The following is an 18298-nucleotide window of genomic DNA, read 5'->3' on the forward strand; positions in this document are numbered from 1 at the left end:
GAGGGGAGGGGAGGGGGAAACAGATCAGTAGCACTGCTTTCCAGACATTCCAGAAACAGACCAACATTTACATTCATCTGTCTATATGAGCATGCTATTTGAGTTGTTCTTTCCTGTGTTGAAGGCCTTTCCGCATAGTGTGCTAGTGTGGTGCTAATGGACTCTAGCACCTGTGTTTACTTCTGAGCATTGGGGCCCTTAAGACAGGACTTCTGAAGCCAGTCTGGTTTTCAACTTATCCACAATTACTATGCATGACATATATTTGCATACACTGCCTCAACTGTATGTAAAAATCTTCATGCATAATAATTTTTGGGCATTCTGAAAACCTGACAGGCTGAGTATGTCTCCAAGGCTGGGTTGAGAACCCCTCCGCCAAGGTAAGCCAAAGAGCGACAACAGATAGAGGTCACCCTCCATATCCTATCTGTAGAAGTAGCTAAGAGCCTGGCTGGCGCTGTGATTTCTCGTCCCTCAAACTACTACTATGCGCCCTTGTTGCGTTATTCTCTGAGCTCCTCTCGGCCAATCACATTTTACTTACAGTTACCCCGCCCCCTCTTGTATAACTTCGAACCCCCTCCGGCTATACTCTGGTGCGGTAGTGAATGGCGCCTTCTTCCTCCAATGGGAGAGTAAGTACCCGCCCCGTGACGTAGCCTGCCGGGCTGACCTGTCTTTGGAGCGCAGTGAGCGCACTGCGCAGGCGCTGTTCTGTTTCTCTCAATCTATCTCACTCGGCGGAGAGCTCGTCGCCGGTGTCGCCATGTTGGGAGCTGTGAGTCGCTGTTCAGTCGGGGCCTTGCAAGCGTTGAGAGGTGCCTCGTGCCCAGCGGTTTGCCGCCTGCAGCTGCCTTTGCGGAATGGGGCGCCAGCAGTATCAGCGGCCTTGGGAGCACGTAAGTGAGCCCTGCGGGGTAGCAGCCCGTGACCTCGTGCTGTCATTGAGGCCTTGAGGTCGGTTGGAGGGCGGGAGCATCTCCGTAGAGGTCCCGGTTGGCAGTGGGATGGTTGGGATAGCAGATTCTCCGGTTCTCCATGGGGTACCCTTGAATGGGGAGGAAATGCCTGCTGGAAGATTGATAGGCAGGAGGTGGGTGGGGGGAGCAATATATCTGAATCTTTACTGTCCAGCTCCGTACCTATAGGGGAAATCAGGCTCCTTTTACACCCTTCAGTTTGATAGTTGATAGCAGTCTACTTCACTTTGGTTGGTTGAACGTGTTGCAGGTTAAATGGCATGGTTTTAATAAACACAGAGAGCACCGACATAAAGCTAAAAAAAAGTGTAACTATAAGCATGTGAATGTAATCAAAATGTTAATATATATTTTATGTATCATGTAAACATTCAAATCAATTATTGTATACCGCTAATATCCTCTTTCCAGGGGTCAGGGCCAGATGCACAACGCTTACAGTGCTATTAACATTTGCTTTAGACTGGTTTTAGCCATTACTTAGTAATGCACAAAGGTATTTTGAATGTGTTCTGTTATCCACTAAGGGGTAGATGCACGAACAAAAACATATGTCCTTCCCTTACCGATTCCTTAGCGAATTGGTAAGAAACGGGCATGTATCAAGGAAACTGCATGCAAATGAGCTGGTTGCTGCTAGCTCATTTGCATGCAATTTCCTTCCAAGCCAGTCGGCAGCCAAGATCGAGCACCATTGTCAGCTATCTTCAGTCCGGTGTCCGGAGAGAAGGGCAGGCCGCTCCCAGCAATCCCCTCTTGCAGCTCCTACAGTGAAATCTGGAGAGTCCGCACCAGCCCGAATTCTGCTTCAAAATAAACTTCTGAATTGTGCTTTGCTTGCCTCCTGAAACAAGCACTACTGATCAGGTTAAAACAGAAATTTGCAATAGGCGCGCCTGTTCTTGCTGAGGGGAGGCGGATCGGTTTTGCACGGGGCATCTCTGGTACTTGCACTCCTGCCTGTGGGAACGTGGCGCCCTGGTGCTGCGCTGACTCTGGTGTTAGCAGCACGTCCGATCCCGCTGCAGAAGGGCGATGTCATCCGTGCCTTCTTTACACATTTACTAAGAGTGCCTGGGGAGAGAGCACCCGGCGCTCCATGCCCGAGCACTGCCAGCCCAGCCATCGCGCCAGGATGCAGCCTTAAGATTAGCTGTGCGGCGCAGGCGGCCAGCGAGCAGATAGTGCCGGGCTACAGCAGCAAAGGGGAGCCCTGGCTCGCGCTCTCGGCTCCAGCCATGGCTGCCGCCATCACCCCCTCCATCGAACGCCCAGCACGATCAGTTAAGCTCAGGGTACGTACCGCCTTTCAAAGCAAGCGTCCTCACTAGAGGGAGCTATGGGTTTGAGGATCGGGGGTGGGGATGATGGTTAAACAGCTTCACACTGCTGTCTAAAGTGCAGGCTTCCCGAGTACTACAGTCCTAGCAGACTGAAGTGAGCTGATCGCAGAGAGAGATGTCAAGAATGAAACAGGCAAATCTCTCACCTTACTTGCAGGGTTTATCTTTTATTTTTTTCTTCCGATTCCCTCACAGCAGCTCCAACGAGAGGTGCAGACCTCCTGTTAGGTTTTCCACGGTAGGGCAATCGGGAAAATGGTAGTGCTTCTCATTACAATACAAATTAAACACATTATAATATGAATTTGCTCATCTGCATTCCGTTTTCGTTAGCTGCTACCGTGACAGGACAGTGCCCTTTTGTGCATGTCCCTGTTTACTACTTGCACATTAAACTGGCTAGAACCAGTTTAAAACCCACGTTGCTGGCTCGTTAAGTTTAGTGCATCTAGCCCTGAGAAACCTATGGAAATATATTCTAATGAGCTCATTCATATTCTAATGTGTATTCCAGGGGATGCACGGTTCCAGAGCAGCCCTAATTTAACAAGCAAATTTTACAGCTGCTCTTGAGCTGTCTGAGAGGAGAGAAGCACAAGCAGGTAGCTGCAAAGGTTGCCTGCTTGTTTCCTACTTCTCACCTCCTGGCACCCCCCCCCCCCTCTGAATTTGTTGTTAAATTTCCCTGGTGGTCCAGTGGACCGTGACCCCCCTGAACCTTTTTAAAAGCATTTTCCCTGGTGGACCGTGACCCCCCTGAACCTTTTAAAAACATTTTCCCTGGTGGTCTAGTGAATTGAACTCCTTCCCCAGTGTGTGTGTACACACACCCTCTCGTACCCTGTCCCTCCCTGTATCTTTACAACAAGGTGGAGGGCAAGAGCTTTTGTCTCAGGCCAGTCCGGAACAAAATGGTGGCGCCCAGGCCCTGCACAGTGCATTCTGGGATGCACTGGGTGGGGCTAAACACCATAGAAGGAAAAAAAACTCATATGGTGTTTAGCCCCACCCAGTGCATTCCAGAATGCACTGGGCAGGGTTTGGCTGCCGCCATTTTGTTCCTGGAGGGCCCGAGGAAGGAGCCATTGCTCCTGCCCTCCTGCCTTCACCTTGTTGTAAAGGTACAGGGAGGTGCAGGATGGGGGTCAGGCGTGGGAGGGAGTGTGTGTGGAAGTGTAGGGGAAGGAGTTTGATCCACTGGACCACCAGGGAAAATGCTTTTAAAAGGTTTGGGGGTCGCGGTCCACTGGACCACTAAGGAAAATGTTTGTAATAGGTAGGTAGGTGGGGGGATCAGGGAGGTCCAATGCATCAGAACTGTCAAATGGATTTGATAGCTCGAACTCGCAAACAGCGAGAATGCACAAAGGGGGATCCATGCAGCTCATTTGCATGGGATCCCCTTTGTGCATCGCTGGTTGTTAGCGATTCGCTAAATTTTAGTGAGGCAGCCATATTTTACTGCTGTCTTTGTGCATTGGGGCCTCAGTGCGGTTTACATTCTGTGTGAGCTAAAAGCAAATAGTGTGAGATTTGAGAAACATTAGAGACCATTGGTGTAATGCATGAGACTAAAAACATTAAAGGAAAGGATAGTGGATGATATTAGGAATTAGAAGTCACGATGGATTATTATGAAACAGTCTTTGGGAACAGAGAGGTTTTTAGTCTCTTCCTGAAACTGAGGTAGCTGTTTTCTGTTCTGATGGCAATAGGTAGAGAGTTCCATATTTTGATTCCCAAGAATGAGGAATAAAGAGCTGAAAATCTTCTGATTTCTAATTGACTTTTGGAATGGTAATGCTGACATCAATTGTTGTTTGTCTCTTAGACTGAACTAGACATAGACTGAAGTGGTCTTAGCAGTTCAGATGTGAAGCCCTGTAGTATTTGAAAAACTAAACGAGCAGATTTAAAGTTGTCTTTCTGCTACAGGAAGCCAGTGCAGTTTGTTTAGATGAGTTGAATCACTAGTATATCTATTAAATCTGTATATTAGTCTAGCAGCTGTGTTCTGTATCAATTAAATATTTTGATAATTCCTCTTTCCCCCCCTTTCCTCCCCCAGGGAGGGATTATGCAGCACAGACGTCACCTGCAGCGAAAGCTAGTGGTGCCACTGGCCGAATTGTGGCTGTCATTGGTGCTGTGGTGGATGTCCAGTTTGATGAAGGGCTGCCTCCCATCCTGAATTCACTGGAGGTTCAGGGTCGAGACACCAGGCTGGTCCTAGAGGTTGCTCAACATTTAGGTGAGTTATTACTATTAATACAAGTATTTATGTAAAAATAAAGACTGTTCTTCTCTGATGATCTACTAGTATGACTTTCGTTCTTCTGAGTTAGCTGAAGCTACTGCTGATCTGAGAAGTGTGTGGTTAAAGACGAATGGGAGGTTATACCCATGGGACCTGCTCTGTGTGCATATTCTATTCTGCTTTATTCTAGGTGAAAATACAGTTCGTACTATTGCCATGGATGGTACCGAAGGCTTGGTGAGAGGTCAGAAAGTCCTGGACTCTGGAACACCCATCAGAATCCCAGTTGGTCCCGAGACTCTGGGAAGAATTATGAATGTCATTGGGGAACCCATTGATGAGAGAGGTCCAATAACAACCAAACAGTATGTTTATTCCTTTGCTGCTCCATTGTGACCTGAGTAATTTTCCATTTCTCAGAAAAATTATTTCTAGTTATTTAAACTGACTTCTGACTGTTCAGTAGTGTTATATCTGTGCCCTATCTAAAGGGTTAAGAAGTACACAAATGCATGTTAGTCTGATCTGCAGAGTTTTTTGTTCGTTTAACCATTTGTTTTAGCCCTAGAATAAACCTGGAGGGTTTTGTTCTTAACATGGTTATGTTGTACTTATGGCCTGGTATACATGATCCAGCCCACTCCATTCCATTGTAGCTGGTGTCCTCAAGATAGTAGTCCGTCATAGTATTTCTTATGCATACAGGTTGCTTTAATCTGTAGGTGACAAAAGGCCACAGCAGCTTTCCATGTTAATGTATAAAATGGAACATTGCAAGTGTGTTATGCTTCCATCCAGGGACGTATCCAGAAGCTCATTTTGGGGGTTCTCAGAGGTGGACTGAGGGGGCCCGGTTTTCTCTTCTCCCTCCCCTGCCATCAAAGGTAATATTTTATTGTGATGGTGATGGCAGAGATCAGGCGTTAGTGGCCGAAGCACGCCTACTGAATTAAGCGCGTCTCATTCACACATGCAAGACTCATGCAGGAGCCGTCTTTGGCTGGCAAGGTAACTTAGCTCCCTCCGCTTTCATGGCTGGTGGGGATTGCCATGGCCCTGCCTCCCCATGGTTACATCACTGTTTTTCGCCCCTATTGGTCAGGGGTAGGGGGCAAAACCTGTGCAACTAGAATCTTTCTAACTATAACTCAGCTAGGAAAGGGGTTGCCCAGAGGCATCTTCCTCTGAGCTGTACCAGTAAAGTAGGTGTTCTCAACCCAGTCCTCGGAACACACCACAGTCAGGTTTTCAGGATACCCACAGTGAATGTGCATGAGAGATTTGCATGCAAAGTTCTTATGTGTATTAATTGTGGGCATCATAAAAACACAATTGGCTAGGTGTATGCTAAGGACTGAGTTGAGAAACACTGCACTAAAGGTATGTGATAACAGTTCCATGTATAAAGTGAGGTGGAGGCATACATCATCTTTCCCCAAACCACCCCTAACTTAACTCATTACTTGGCTCAAGTCCTCTCCATTTGTTGGCAACCTGAGTTGCTAAAGTCTCTAATAGGCCTTGGTGCCCTCCAGTCCAGTAACACTTAAGCCTACCTGTTCAGTTTCCACCCCCTTAATGTGTCAGTGCAGTTCTGTTGCTGTGATTAAACTCCCCTATGATCATTGTTATCTAATCAATAGACTTGAAGTGACAACATACTCATAACGCATAATAGATGTATGGTCTTAATTTTAATCTTTAATTGTGATGGGTAGGGCTTCTGTTAGCCTGCTCTGTCCAAGTATGGCTATCCCACCCCCTCTCCTGCACTATGTCTACATCCACTGGGAGCCTCTGTTATTGGTCCTTTTTTGCTATGTAGGTCCAGCCACTGTGCTCAATGGTGGCCTATGCTCTTTATGGCAACTGAGCCTTTATACTAGCTTCCTGGCTAGACCTGTATTCGCTTGCTCACCTAGGATGTGAAAAGGATAGCTAGATCATGCTTATTGCATTCTGACTGTGCTGTTCTACTTTGCAGGTTTGCTGCTATCCATGCTGAAGCCCCTGAGTTTGTGGAGATGAGTGTAGAGCAGGAAATCTTAGTCACGGGCATTAAGGTTGTTGACTTGCTGGCACCGTATGCTAAAGGTGGTAAGATAGGTAGGTCGAATGAAAATAAAATTTGCCATAAAGCCCTGATGTGTGGTGTTTGGAGTTGGGTTATTTCTTGTTTTAGAAAATAGGAGTACTGAAATTAAAACACAGCACGTATAGTGAAGTCGGCACACTGCACTACATTGCTACACCACTTCTGAAAATCATGGAAGCAAGAATAAGATAGAACTGCTTTGTAAGACTGTTTAGCTGTGTGTGTTAGATTCTTCAGTTGGCAACAAACTAGCTTCCACCTCAGGAAATGGGATCCCATGTCAGTTTATATTAAATGATTCTGTGTCCTTCACTGATGATTTGACATTGACTTTCGTTCTTCTGAGTTTGCTGAAGTCAGCAATTTGTTCTGAGAAGGAAAACAACCAAGTTTATGGGGATATGTGCCTGGCTTTTACTGCGTGATTAAGCCAGCATTGTGTTTTAACACAGGTTTGTTTGGTGGTGCTGGTGTCGGCAAGACTGTATTAATCATGGAACTGATTAACAATGTGGCTAAAGCACATGGTGGCTACTCGGTGTTTGCTGGTGTTGGAGAGCGTACCCGTGAGGGTAATGACTTGTACCATGAAATGATTGAGTCTGGTGTCATTAACTTGAAGGACACATCATCCAAGGTGAGTGTTTCTCTTAGAGCTAATCTCTTCTTCAGGACAAGATTGTAAAGATACATTCCTTATCTGCCACCAAATCTAGTACAGGTGTTATCATTCTCCCTTGTTTTTGTACCTGTCCAGTAAAACCAGTTCATTTGGAAATTAGAAAAACTTCTAGTTAAAAGGAAAAAGAAACTTGGTTTGTGTTTATTATGCTTTTCCTTGGCGTCAGCAGCAGATTAATCCAGAGATATGTGGGTTGTGTTTATCTACCAGTAGGTGAAGGTAGAGCAGAGTGTTGGGATGGTATGCTCCCTGGCCATTCAGTATTCTCTATCTCCAGCAGGCAAGTGGACGGTATCTCACAAGCTCCTGGCCTCATCTGGTTACAGCTCCTATTCTGGGTTCCCCAGTTTAATTGAGCTGAGGGGTGTGTAATTGAGTGGGGCTACACCTGGTCACCCTGGGTCCCTTTCCCATCCCTTCTCTTTAGCCATTTTCCTTTGTGACTCCTTCCTCACAAAAAAAACAAGGATGGAATACTGGCACTTCACTAGTCTGTATGGCTGTGACTGAGAGAGTGTGGAGACTGCTTTATGCAGCTGAATAAGCAGCAACTGACGCCTGGATTTGCAGCTCTGTGGTGATTGTTACCTTTTCATTTGCTTTTGTCTACAGCAGTGGTTTCCAGACCTGGTCCCGGAGGCACCCCAGTCATGTTTTCAGGATACCTACAATGAATATTCATGAGAAATGTGCATGCAGTACCTCAACTACATGCAAATCTCTCTCATGAATATTCTTTGCGAGTATCCTGAAAACCTGACTGGCTGGGGTGCCTCCAGGACCAGGTCTGGGAACCACTGTTCTACAGCTTGGCTGAATACAGTAAGGATTGTTAAGCGCTGTTTTGATTGCCAATCAAGAGGGCAGCATTGGGTGATTTGCACTGGGTCTTTCTTGTTTGTAACGGCCATAGTGAGTTTTGACGTGGGAATGCAGCATGTTCTGTAGGGCTCTTTGAAAGCAGCTGACACTGTCTTGCAACTTTTTTTTTTTTTTCTCGTGCTTTCTCCTTCTCTTAGTCTGAGGACACGTCTCTCCTGTCCAGGCTCGCTTCTGTAGTGGTGGCGTGTACGGGCCAGCCTTCACCGGTGTTTTATGCCGTGCACCGCTTTGTAGGACGGGAAACGCAGGTGGCCACAGCTCTAGTTGAGCCCGTTCTAGCACGGAGTAGTCCTGGATCCCAGCAAGCCTCATGGCCTCTTCCAAGTAGCTTCATGTCTGGTGGTTTGATCTTTCTAGTTCCAAGTGAATCTGCTTTAGTTCAGGGGTTCATTGCAAAGGAATCAGTACATAATGGGATGTGTGGGCACTGGCGTGTGGATAGCCACTGGCGCTGCTTCATGACTGGCCCCCAAGAATTTAATTACATCTGTTCCTAATATCTGTTAATTACATCTGTTTAATTACATCTGTTCTAACATATTATGTATTTTACTTTCTGTTAATATAGTTTGAACATATTCATGTTTTTTCTAATTGTTATGTAAGCCACATTGAACCTGAGTTCTACTCGGGCTAATGCGGGATATAAATGTCATAAATAAGGTCAAGCCCAGCTGTCTGCAATGTTGGCGCCTTTCCCATTCTGTTGGAGGTCTGGGGATTTGGGCAGAGTTTCTTCTGTAGAGCAGTATGGTGTCCTGGTTATGGCACCAACCAGAGAGAGCTCCGTGACCCAACAAGGCCTGGCTCCAGACCGCTGCAGCTAGCTCTTTAGGGCACATTACTACGTTCTGCCGTATTCTATTTCTCAGGCAAGCTCTGCCACAGGGGTGAGCTCATTTGACCACCAGACCAGCTGGTTCTGGGTCACAGCCATTCCTCCTATTTTTGACACCCTCTGCAGGGGGCTGGCTCTAACCAAGCCTTGGGACAGCTGTGGAGGCTTCTGTGTATTGTGCTGGAGCAGTTGCTTAGCTTATGGACATAGTATGTTTGCAGCTTCGGTTACATCCTTTCTGTCTTATCTGGCCTTAGTCCAAGAGCTGAGTAAACCCAGAGGACTTGACCTTCCGGTGAACCTTCTTTTCGGGGATTGCATATCTGTTGTGCTGGCGTGAGGTGCTTCACTGCTAATTCCAGGGCTACTAGGTTCAATGTGCCTTCTCCTGTTAGGGTCTCGGGTCTCCTCTGGTTTCCTGAGGATGTCGCCTTTCAATGGACCATGGGGTGTGGGACAGGAAATCTCCACAGATTTGCAGTAGGTTGCTGCCATGCCCGTTCTTCATGTTGCTGCTGTTTCTTGCCAGCTTCTGCCACACATCCAGCTATTACAGCCTCCTTACATGCTTTTCCTATGTTCGGACACCATGATGTCTCTCCTGCGTTGTGGGAATGAGGGCTTTCTTCTCTTCTCTCCTAGGTGCACAGCAGGGGATTTCTTCTCGTTTTGGACTGTCTGATTTACTTTTTTCCCTGGGATTTATGCTGTCTGCTCTGGGGTTTCTCCAGGGGGTTCTTATCTTTCTGATTCTGTAGGGGGTGTATCTACAGATTCCCACTTTCAGCGGCTGTGATTTACTTTTCTTGGGGAACTATTTGCTTTTTATGGTCCTGTCCTTTGGCTTTTGACAGGGGCATTATATATATATTTTTCCCTGAGGGGAGGGTTGGCCTTCCAGTTTGGCTGGCAGATTAAGCCATGGTTGGCATTTCTGTAAGGGGCATATTTCTTCTTTTGAGGCTGCCAATTTCCTCCTAGCTTCTTCCTGTGCTTCGGCATTGGGATTGGTGTTTTTTCTTTGTCAACTGGTGGTTTTCCCCTTAGGGCTGGCTATGCCTAGGATTGTTTGTTTTAGCCTTTGACTTTGTAGAACAATTGCTTTCTGTTACTCATGGGCAGGATGCTACCCAGGTCTGGTTACCTTTTCCGTACTCAGGTGCTGGTGTCAGGAACCTAGCCAGTTCTTGGCGATAGGGTTTTTGTGCTTGAGGTTCTTCCTTGAATCAGTATACCTGTTGAACTTCTCTAGTGGACCTTCTCGACTGGTGCTCTCCTCCTTCCTGCTTGTCTCAGCCTTTCAGACTGGTTTCCCCTCTCCTTTTCCTTCCCACTTTGCAGTTTCCGCAATTTGCGCTCTCAGTAGACAGCATGCTACTCGTGAGTTATGTCTGGTTCTCAGTTTTGGATTTTTTCCTGTGCTCTAGGGGTTGAGACCTCCTTACTGTCCGGGGATGCAGATTGAGCTGTATTTTGGGCAATTTTCTTGTATGTTTCTAGATGGGCATCACCTTTGTAGATATCTTTGGCATTTTTTTGCCATTGTTGACTGGGAGTGCCTCTCTGGGTGGCAGATACAGCTTCAGACAGCGATTGCTCCATCTCCAGTTCTGGGCATGCTGGTGTCTGATGGGATGACGTGTTTCGGCGGGGCAACGTCTTCCTGAGCATGCTGCTCCACGTTCTTCCAGTCGGGGCCAGCTCTCCCTTGTTTTCTCATTCCAGGTACTGTTGTCTGGAGTAACCTCATATTACTCATAGTTCCTGCTGTTTTTCTAGCCTGGGTCTTGAACCCCCAGATTTCTCTGTTGCTATTTTTTCGACGGCGTCTAAGGGGGACGTGGAACACTCTTGTTTCCCTTCTTCCTAAGGGGACATTTTTGCCCTTTCTTTTCGATTGCCTTGGGGTTCTTGCAGGTGTGCACTTCAATTATGACGGCTGCATTCTTTGGGGGTTTGGGCTCTAGGATAATAGCCACTCTTCGGCCTTACAGGGCAATGATTTGTCTCCATTCCCTTAGTTTATGTAGCTTCTCCTCGCTTATGGTTGGCTAGGTTCTCTGGCACTCTTCCTTCAGTTGGTCTTTTGTTTGTGTTTTGCTCTGATCCCCTAGGGATGCTAGAGTCGGGCAACTATTGCAAGAGCATAATTTCAAGTGTGTACTCCTGTCCAGATTCCAGGCGCCTTCTTCCTCAGCTCTAGTGGTTTGCTAGGCGGAAGACCTGCGAGGAACTTGGTACAGAGGCGTCGGTTCTTTCTTGCCTAGCTTAGGTGAATTGAGTGGTTGTCTCTGCTGGGTCAGAGGCATCTTCCCAAGTTTTTGATGCTATTCGCAGAAGCTTCAGGTGCTCATCCTGCTTTAGGACTGCTTTGCTACATCCCACACATCTGAGGATTCATCTGCTGCAGCTAAAGAAAACAGGTAAGACATGATTTTTTGGTTTGAAGGTGCAGCTTTTTAAATTGTTAGACATAGTCTCCCTAAACCATGGATTACAATGTAAAAAGCAGATGTTTCTGAAATTGTTGTACTTAAGGTGAATGCTCTCAAAACATTAAATCGGCTCAAAAGCACTTAGCTGAAAATTTCCCCAAAATATTTGAAAATTATTACACGTGCCCAGCCCAATGGAGAATCATATTTAACCACTTGGGTTATTTTCATAGTTATTGTCCTTAACATCTAACAATTTATTTCCTCAGTGCAACTTTATAAAAAAAATGCTGATAAGTCCATTTTCACTGTGGTAGAATGGTGCTACATGTCATGTCATGTAATGTTAAGGTAACACCAGCAGAGTGATACCAGCTTTCAGTCAGCATAACCTGCCTAACTCAGCCCTGATTAGCTCAAACAAATAAATAGCTTAGCATATGCTGTGTAGCATATGCTAGTTCTTTATAGGTTTCAGCAAAAAAAAAAAAAACTCGTACAAGAAAATGTTAAGCATAGCTTCCAAATGCCCAATAGTAGTGGTTGAGAAATAAGACTAGTGCCAGGCATTTTTGTTGACCACTCCCTGTGTTAAACCAGGAAATTCAGTGCCGGTCCATGTTCAGGCTCCAGCATTGAACTTTGGGTATAAGCAGCTGGCTAAAACATAACTGGTTAAGTGTAATATTTGGCAAACTGGCTTTGAAGAACCTAGTTAATGCTGACTTCTCCCCCGAAACATCCCCAAAATAGCTGGTGTCAGCTTGAGAGCTAATGGGGCATTTTCATTAATTAATTGGATAGTGCCACTGAAAATGCCCAGTTAGCCGTAGACAAGTGATTTAAGTAGCCAGGAGCCTCTCCTGGCTGTTTAAATCATTTTGAATATCAGGCCAGGGAATTTTTGTTGGGCAGATGGGATGTAATGTACAGGTCTTTATCTGCTGTTATCCACTCTTTCACTATGTGCTCATTAATAATGATGTATTTGTCAGCACTGAAGTCACCTCTCCCAGCTGAAACTTAGGAAAAGGCACCTTCCTCGATCCTAAATTTTGATGGGGCTGTCTGGGCCTGCTGTTTGAGTAGTGCTAGCCTTGCAGCTATACCAGCAAGTTGAAAGAACTTTTAACATGGGGCACACCAGCAGTCCTGCACCAAGCCTGTAGCGCACTGAAAAATTGTGTGGCACATGCTGAAATCTTTCAGCTCGATGCTACTTCTGTGGTGGTAGCACCAAAAGTCATGGTGTGGACACAGGAAGATGGGGGGAGGTTCTGGGTAGCTGCATTTCAGGGAAGAAAGCATAAATGGGAGTTACTCCCATTCCCCCCCCCCCCCACCCTTGCCTATTTGTCTAAAATTGAGAGATGCAGGGCCATATTTCACTGCTTTATTCTGTAACTGAACATTATACCTGTCTTGTGTCCTTTGTAGGTAGCTCTGGTATATGGACAGATGAATGAGCCCCCTGGTGCCCGTGCCCGAGTTGCTCTGACAGGTCTTACTGTTGCAGAATATTTCAGAGATCAGGAGGGGCAGGATGTGCTTCTCTTCATTGACAACATCTTCAGGTTCACCCAGGCAGGCTCTGAGGTAAATATACATGCTGCTGAGCACTCCAGAGCTCAGAGAATGGTGCACAGAGCATTAAAACACTGGCTACAAGTATGTTTTCACAGTTCAACTTTTAGTTGACACTAGGGACAGAAACTCTTAATATGTCTTAAAATAATGTTCACTCTTGATCATTTGGTTTTACTGTTGTAATTTTTCATTGACTTTAGTTAGACTTAATTTTTGAAAGTGTTAACTGGAGAACCAAGATGGTGTCTGGGAGAGCAGAGCTACTGGTCTTAGGGCAGGGAGGTTTCACCTTCATGGACAAGAAGAAAGTGAAGATTAGGGTTCCTTGGCTAGTATACCTTTTAGCACAAAAATCAATACTGTTTCTGGCCATTCTGCTTCTGTGATATCAGGACTAGCTTTGGCTATTGTGTGGCGGGGGGAGTCTCAGTGTATTTCAGGGTGAGATTTTAGATTTTGTTTTCATATAATTGCTCTTATTAGTATGGTCCCCCACTTCTGTTCTCTCTAATAGAGGGACCTCTCATCAATGGTTTCACCTTATTTTGGGTAGGAATTATGCATGTTAACAAATACCATATGCAGGCAGGTTGCTTGTAAGAATTTTGTAAATGTATACATTTTAAAAAGTGTTAACGGGAGGCATTGGAATTTGTAGTTTCTCATCCATTGGTTCTCTGCCTGTTTCAGGTGTCAGCTTTGCTGGGCCGTATCCCCTCTGCTGTAGGATATCAGCCAACCCTAGCTACAGACATGGGTACCATGCAGGAGAGAATCACCACCACAAGGAAGGGTTCCATCACATCAGTGCAGGTGAGTCTGACTGGGAGTGCAACTAATCTTGGCTCTTCAGAGGTGGAGAAGAGCACTATTTTTTGGTGTAAAATCTGAGCTGTTCTATAATGTTTTGGAAGAGACACTGGTCAATTTGTTTTCTGAATAGCAATGTGCAGCACCTAATTTAGAGTCCTGGGTTTAGTTGCCTCCTCCCTGAGCTAGTTGGGACACTGTGGAAGCCGCATTTACAGCCCGTAAGGAAAGTCTGTCCCACATATAATAGTGGCTTTTTATGGACTTTGCAGGGTTCCAGAAAGAACCCTTGGCCACATCTGGTCAGGGAGTGCACAAAAAGAAAGGAAGAGTAAAACGTAATAAAGGCTCAAGATGCCAGTTCAACAGAGGCTGATTCTGACTGAGCTGGAATCTTTAAGTAGAAGGATACTGGTTTCACAAAAGTCTTTGTGTGAGCAGAGATAAAGTAGTTGAGCAAAGTCCTTCTAAACATTCTGGCTCAATCTTGACAAGGCTATTTTTGTTTTTTTTTTACATTTTTTTTCCTTTTGGATAGGGTGCTGTCCCTCTAGGCCCTGGGTTTTTCCCTTGGGATTTAGGCTTTTGGTTGTGCCTATTACTGGCACCTTTAAAGCCAGGGCTGTGCCTTGTGAAGTAATTCTGAGTTTGTCAGGTACTCGTGACCTGGATTGGCCACTGTTGGAAGCAGGATTCTGGGCTAGATGGACCATTGCTCTGACCACTATGACTTATGTTCTAGGCTATTTATGTACCTGCTGATGACTTGACTGACCCTGCTCCAGCCACCACCTTTGCCCACTTGGATGCCACCACAGTGTTGTCTCGTGCCATTGCAGAGTTGGGTATTTACCCTGCTGTGGATCCTCTAGATTCTACTTCCCGTATAATGGACCCCAATATTGTAGGGCAGGAGCACTATGAAGTAGCCCGTGGTGTGCAAAAAATACTGCAGGTAAGAAACTGTTATTTTCTTTCCCCTAAGGTGCTATGCAAACACAAGATATACAATAGCTTGAATAGGACAACATAAATAACTTTGTAAAGGGTGTAACTTCAGTGCTTTGCAGTTTGACATGTATTCTGTCTACATGTTGGAATGGTTTGAGTACTTTCTGCAGTGTGATATGAACATACATGTATTTTGGAGAAGAAGACAAAAAGGAAACATTCTTAGAAGTACCTGCATGTGGAGCTAGTGGTATTTATGTAGACTACATACATGTAGTAATGGCAACTTCAGAAAGTTGCTATTTTACAGTTGTAAATCCCCAGAATGCAGATATTAAAAGGATTTGGTTTGGATTGGGCAGACATGTATGAAATACATATTTAAATTTCACCGTTTGGATTGCACAGATGTTTAAAAAAAAGTGCTTGTTTTTAGCCAGGGCTTTTTACGAGCAATTAAGAAATGCTCCTTAATCTACCATTTTTAATTTCGGTCTCCAAATTTAAAAAAGTGGCTTCCAGAGTTATTGGTAACCCTTATGGATTTTAAAGTAGTCACTACATGTGGAATTGGTCAAATTGGTGTTGCTTTTTTGTGTATGTATATTTGAAAGTGGCTGCTGCTACTGTGTTACGTAAGGATATGCAGGAATGCATGTATTTGCTATTTTAGAAAAGGCTCTGCATTTTCAGCAGAGCCTTTTATAAAATACTGCCAGAGAGTATTAATTCTGTATACTAAATAAAAATAAATGGACAGACAGGACACTCAGAAAAAGGAGTTGAAGCCCATCTAATTGAGATCTCGGGCAGTAATATTTATCATTGTACCTTCTGCAGCCAGTGTTTGTACACAGTTCAGTAGTTCATGGTTCTGTTCCTCTTACCCTGTCCTGTTTATCTAGGATTACAAGTCCCTGCAGGATATTATTGCCATATTGGGTATGGATGAACTGTCTGAGGAAGATAAGCTGACTGTAGCCCGTGCCCGTAAGATTCAGCGCTTCTTATCCCAGCCTTTCCAGGTGGCTGAAGTGTTCACAGGCCATTTGGGTAAACTGGTACCACTGAAGGAAACTATCAAAGGATTCCAGCAGATCCTGACAGGTGAGTTCCCAGCCCGGCTGATAGCAGCTAGAAATTTAATTCTGTAGCAGCTAAGAACTTTTTTGACTGAAATTGGAAACTTCAGTTTAATGAGTTTAATTTAGTATTTCCTCTAATCTAGAACATAAGTAAATGATGTATTCCATTCTAGCTCACTGTTCAGCTGTGAACAGACCATCCTGTCTGTGGTTTGCAAGCATTCTGTATGGTGAAGGTCTTTGGCAATGAATCAAGATGTTTATAAATTGGGGGAACATTGTTAAATATTACTACAGAAAACTGACTTTATGGTCCAGGAACACTTTTTAGACATGTTTATGCAATACATTTAGCAACATGAATGTTTTGTAGTGTTTTAACTCCAGCCACCATCCCTAAGGAGGCATTTCTGCCCAGCAATTTGGAGACACCTCATATGTAACTGCCTTTGTCCTTGACTTGCAGGTGTCTATGACCATCTCCCTGAGCAGTCTTTCTATATGGTGGGTCCTATTGAAGAGGCTGTGACAAAGGCAGAGAAACTGGCAGAAGAGCATTCTTAAGACTTCCTGATCCAACTGGCTCCACCCCACCCCAAAGCACTCTGGTTTGCACAAAGTCATTTTGGTGTACCTTTGTATGTTATTCAGCTCCATGGGGAGAACTCTAGCTCCCCTTCTCTGTCTACAGAGTATTTAACATTTCCAATAAAAACATCCATGAAAACAGTTGACTGGTACTTGGCCTTGTCAGTGTGCCATCTTGTGCAGGATTCTTATGTTGAAAGTGGAAGAAATCATGGTACCAGTGCAAGAAGTGAAATGGGGTCTGTTTTTGGCGTCTAGGGGGTTCGGCACCTAACCCTTACCGTTCAGTGAATCCAGACTGCCCCAATTTGACTGCCCCTATCGGACCGACCGTTCACTTGTCTATTAGATTGTAAGCTCTTTGAGCAGGGGCTGTCTCTCTTTGTTAAATTGTACAGCACTGCGTAACCCTAGTAGCGCTCTAGAAATGTTTAGTAGTGTTACCTAAAGCAGTTTGTTGAGCAAGTTAGCTATACTGGAGTTTACAGTAAAATTGGGTGAAACGTTGAGCAGTAGGACAAGGGGGGGTTATCGACAGCTGCTTTGTGAAGGGAATGAGACCAGGTATCTGGTACTTTATCTTGTCTTAGCTCTTGTGTTCTGCTTCTACTCCAATTCTTCCACCACAGGGTCTTCTCTGACCTCCAAACACTGAAGAACTGGTGGCCGCTGCTCAGAACTCTGCACTATCTGGAACAGTGCTCGATCAATACTGCGGGAGCAGCACTGAAAAATGGCTCCCCAATGCTCAACTGTAAAAAGATTCAAATGATATGTGTCCTGTATGACTGAAAGCAAGGAGGAGGTAAATGCCTGGTGCATGTACACAAGCTTCACGATAAGCACAGCTCTTGTATGCATGCGCCAGGCAAACCTGGAAGTAAAGCACACACTGGCACTGTTCTGTACCTTTAAAATGTAAGCTTTTCAAAAAAAATGTTTTTTCATTTGAAAAGCTTATATTTAAATGCAGACAACAGGCTTTCTGGTTTGGGAATGATGAAGTAAAGACAGGTCAGAGAGGCTCCTGCTCCAGCCTACTAAGCTGCATATTTATTGGAATGCCTGCATTTTAAAATCTACAGGAACGTGTTTCTCATCTGGCATGTACGTTGTTGAAAGTCTGCCTTATGGATAGTTTCCAGACTTGTGAGAAACGACAGCCAGAAGACTTGTGTTGTGGAGACTAAAGTGACGGACATGCGTCACCCTCGCCACACACTGGCGCTGTGTTGGCAGCGGTGATCATAGTGGAGGTTACTGCAGCAATTAAATCCTCCATGGAGGCCCAATTTTTAACAAATCATAGATAAGTTGAGCCAGATGGAGGTTTAATTTACCACCCTATACAAAGATGTCCAAGCTTTGCAGCAGTAGGTAAGCGAGGTGGAGGATGCAGTGCACCACTTGGAAACTCTTAGCCCCACAACATGCGTCCCGGTTATGCAGACTTGGAGAATCATTCCAGAAGGAGCAATCTCTGCTTGGGAGGGCTCTCGGAGTCCATCTTGGACAAAGACCTCTGCTCCTTTTTGGAGCAATGGCTAACAGACTCGCTGCAGCTCTCTCAAACAGCAGGCCCTCTCTGGATAGAAAGAGCGTACCGCTTAGGTGCCTGCAAGAAAATCAAATGAAGCCAAGGGTGGTAATTTTAAAACTTTTAAATTATGCCCATAAACAAGAGATACTAAGGCACTAAGGAGTAGTACTAAGCTACAACATGAGGGAGCTGATATCCTATGTTGTCAAGACTATTTGGCGG

At 45.2% G+C, this 18298-nt stretch overlaps 1 protein-coding gene and 2 non-coding genes across 3 annotated transcripts; all 3 read left to right on the forward strand.

Annotated features, from left to right (window-relative positions):
• Nucleotides 1–711: 711 nt before the first annotated feature.
• On the forward strand, nt 712–16677 carry ATP5F1B (ATP synthase F1 subunit beta). Its single transcript, XM_030196695.1, has 10 exons — nt 712–902; nt 4395–4577; nt 4774–4948; nt 6568–6689; nt 7131–7315; nt 12953–13111; nt 13793–13915; nt 14655–14867; nt 15769–15970; nt 16415–16677. The coding sequence occupies exons 1-10, from the start codon at nt 770–772 to the stop codon at nt 16510–16512; spliced, it is 1593 nt and encodes a 530-aa protein (XP_030052555.1). The 5' UTR covers nt 712–769; the 3' UTR covers nt 16513–16677.
• Nucleotides 4626–4697, forward strand: LOC115467439. The gene has a single exon (XR_003941731.1). It is a non-coding gene; the product is annotated as a small nucleolar RNA SNORD59 (small nucleolar RNA).
• LOC115467438 lies at nt 6985–7056 on the forward strand. The gene has a single exon (XR_003941730.1). It is a non-coding gene; the product is annotated as a small nucleolar RNA SNORD59 (small nucleolar RNA).
• Nucleotides 16678–18298: the final 1621 nt, after the last annotated feature.

The sequence above is a fragment of the Microcaecilia unicolor genome, chromosome 3 (genome assembly GCF_901765095.1).
Source record: "Microcaecilia unicolor chromosome 3, aMicUni1.1, whole genome shotgun sequence".
Classification (NCBI taxonomy): Eukaryota; Metazoa; Chordata; class Amphibia; order Gymnophiona; family Siphonopidae; genus Microcaecilia; species Microcaecilia unicolor.

Excerpts from the sequence above, each read along its gene's own strand:
- ATP5F1B (XM_030196695.1), top strand. The coding sequence starts at position 770 with ATGTTGGGAGCTGTGAGTCGCTGTTCAGTCGGGGCCTTGCAAGCGTTG. Across the intron at positions 6,690-7,130 it reads TGCTAAAGGTGGTAAGATAG|GTTTGTTTGGTGGTGCTGGT; the intron begins GTAGGTCGAATG and ends GTTTTAACACAG. Across the intron at positions 7,316-12,952 it reads TGAAGGACACATCATCCAAG|GTAGCTCTGGTATATGGACA; the intron begins GTGAGTGTTTCT and ends TGTCCTTTGTAG.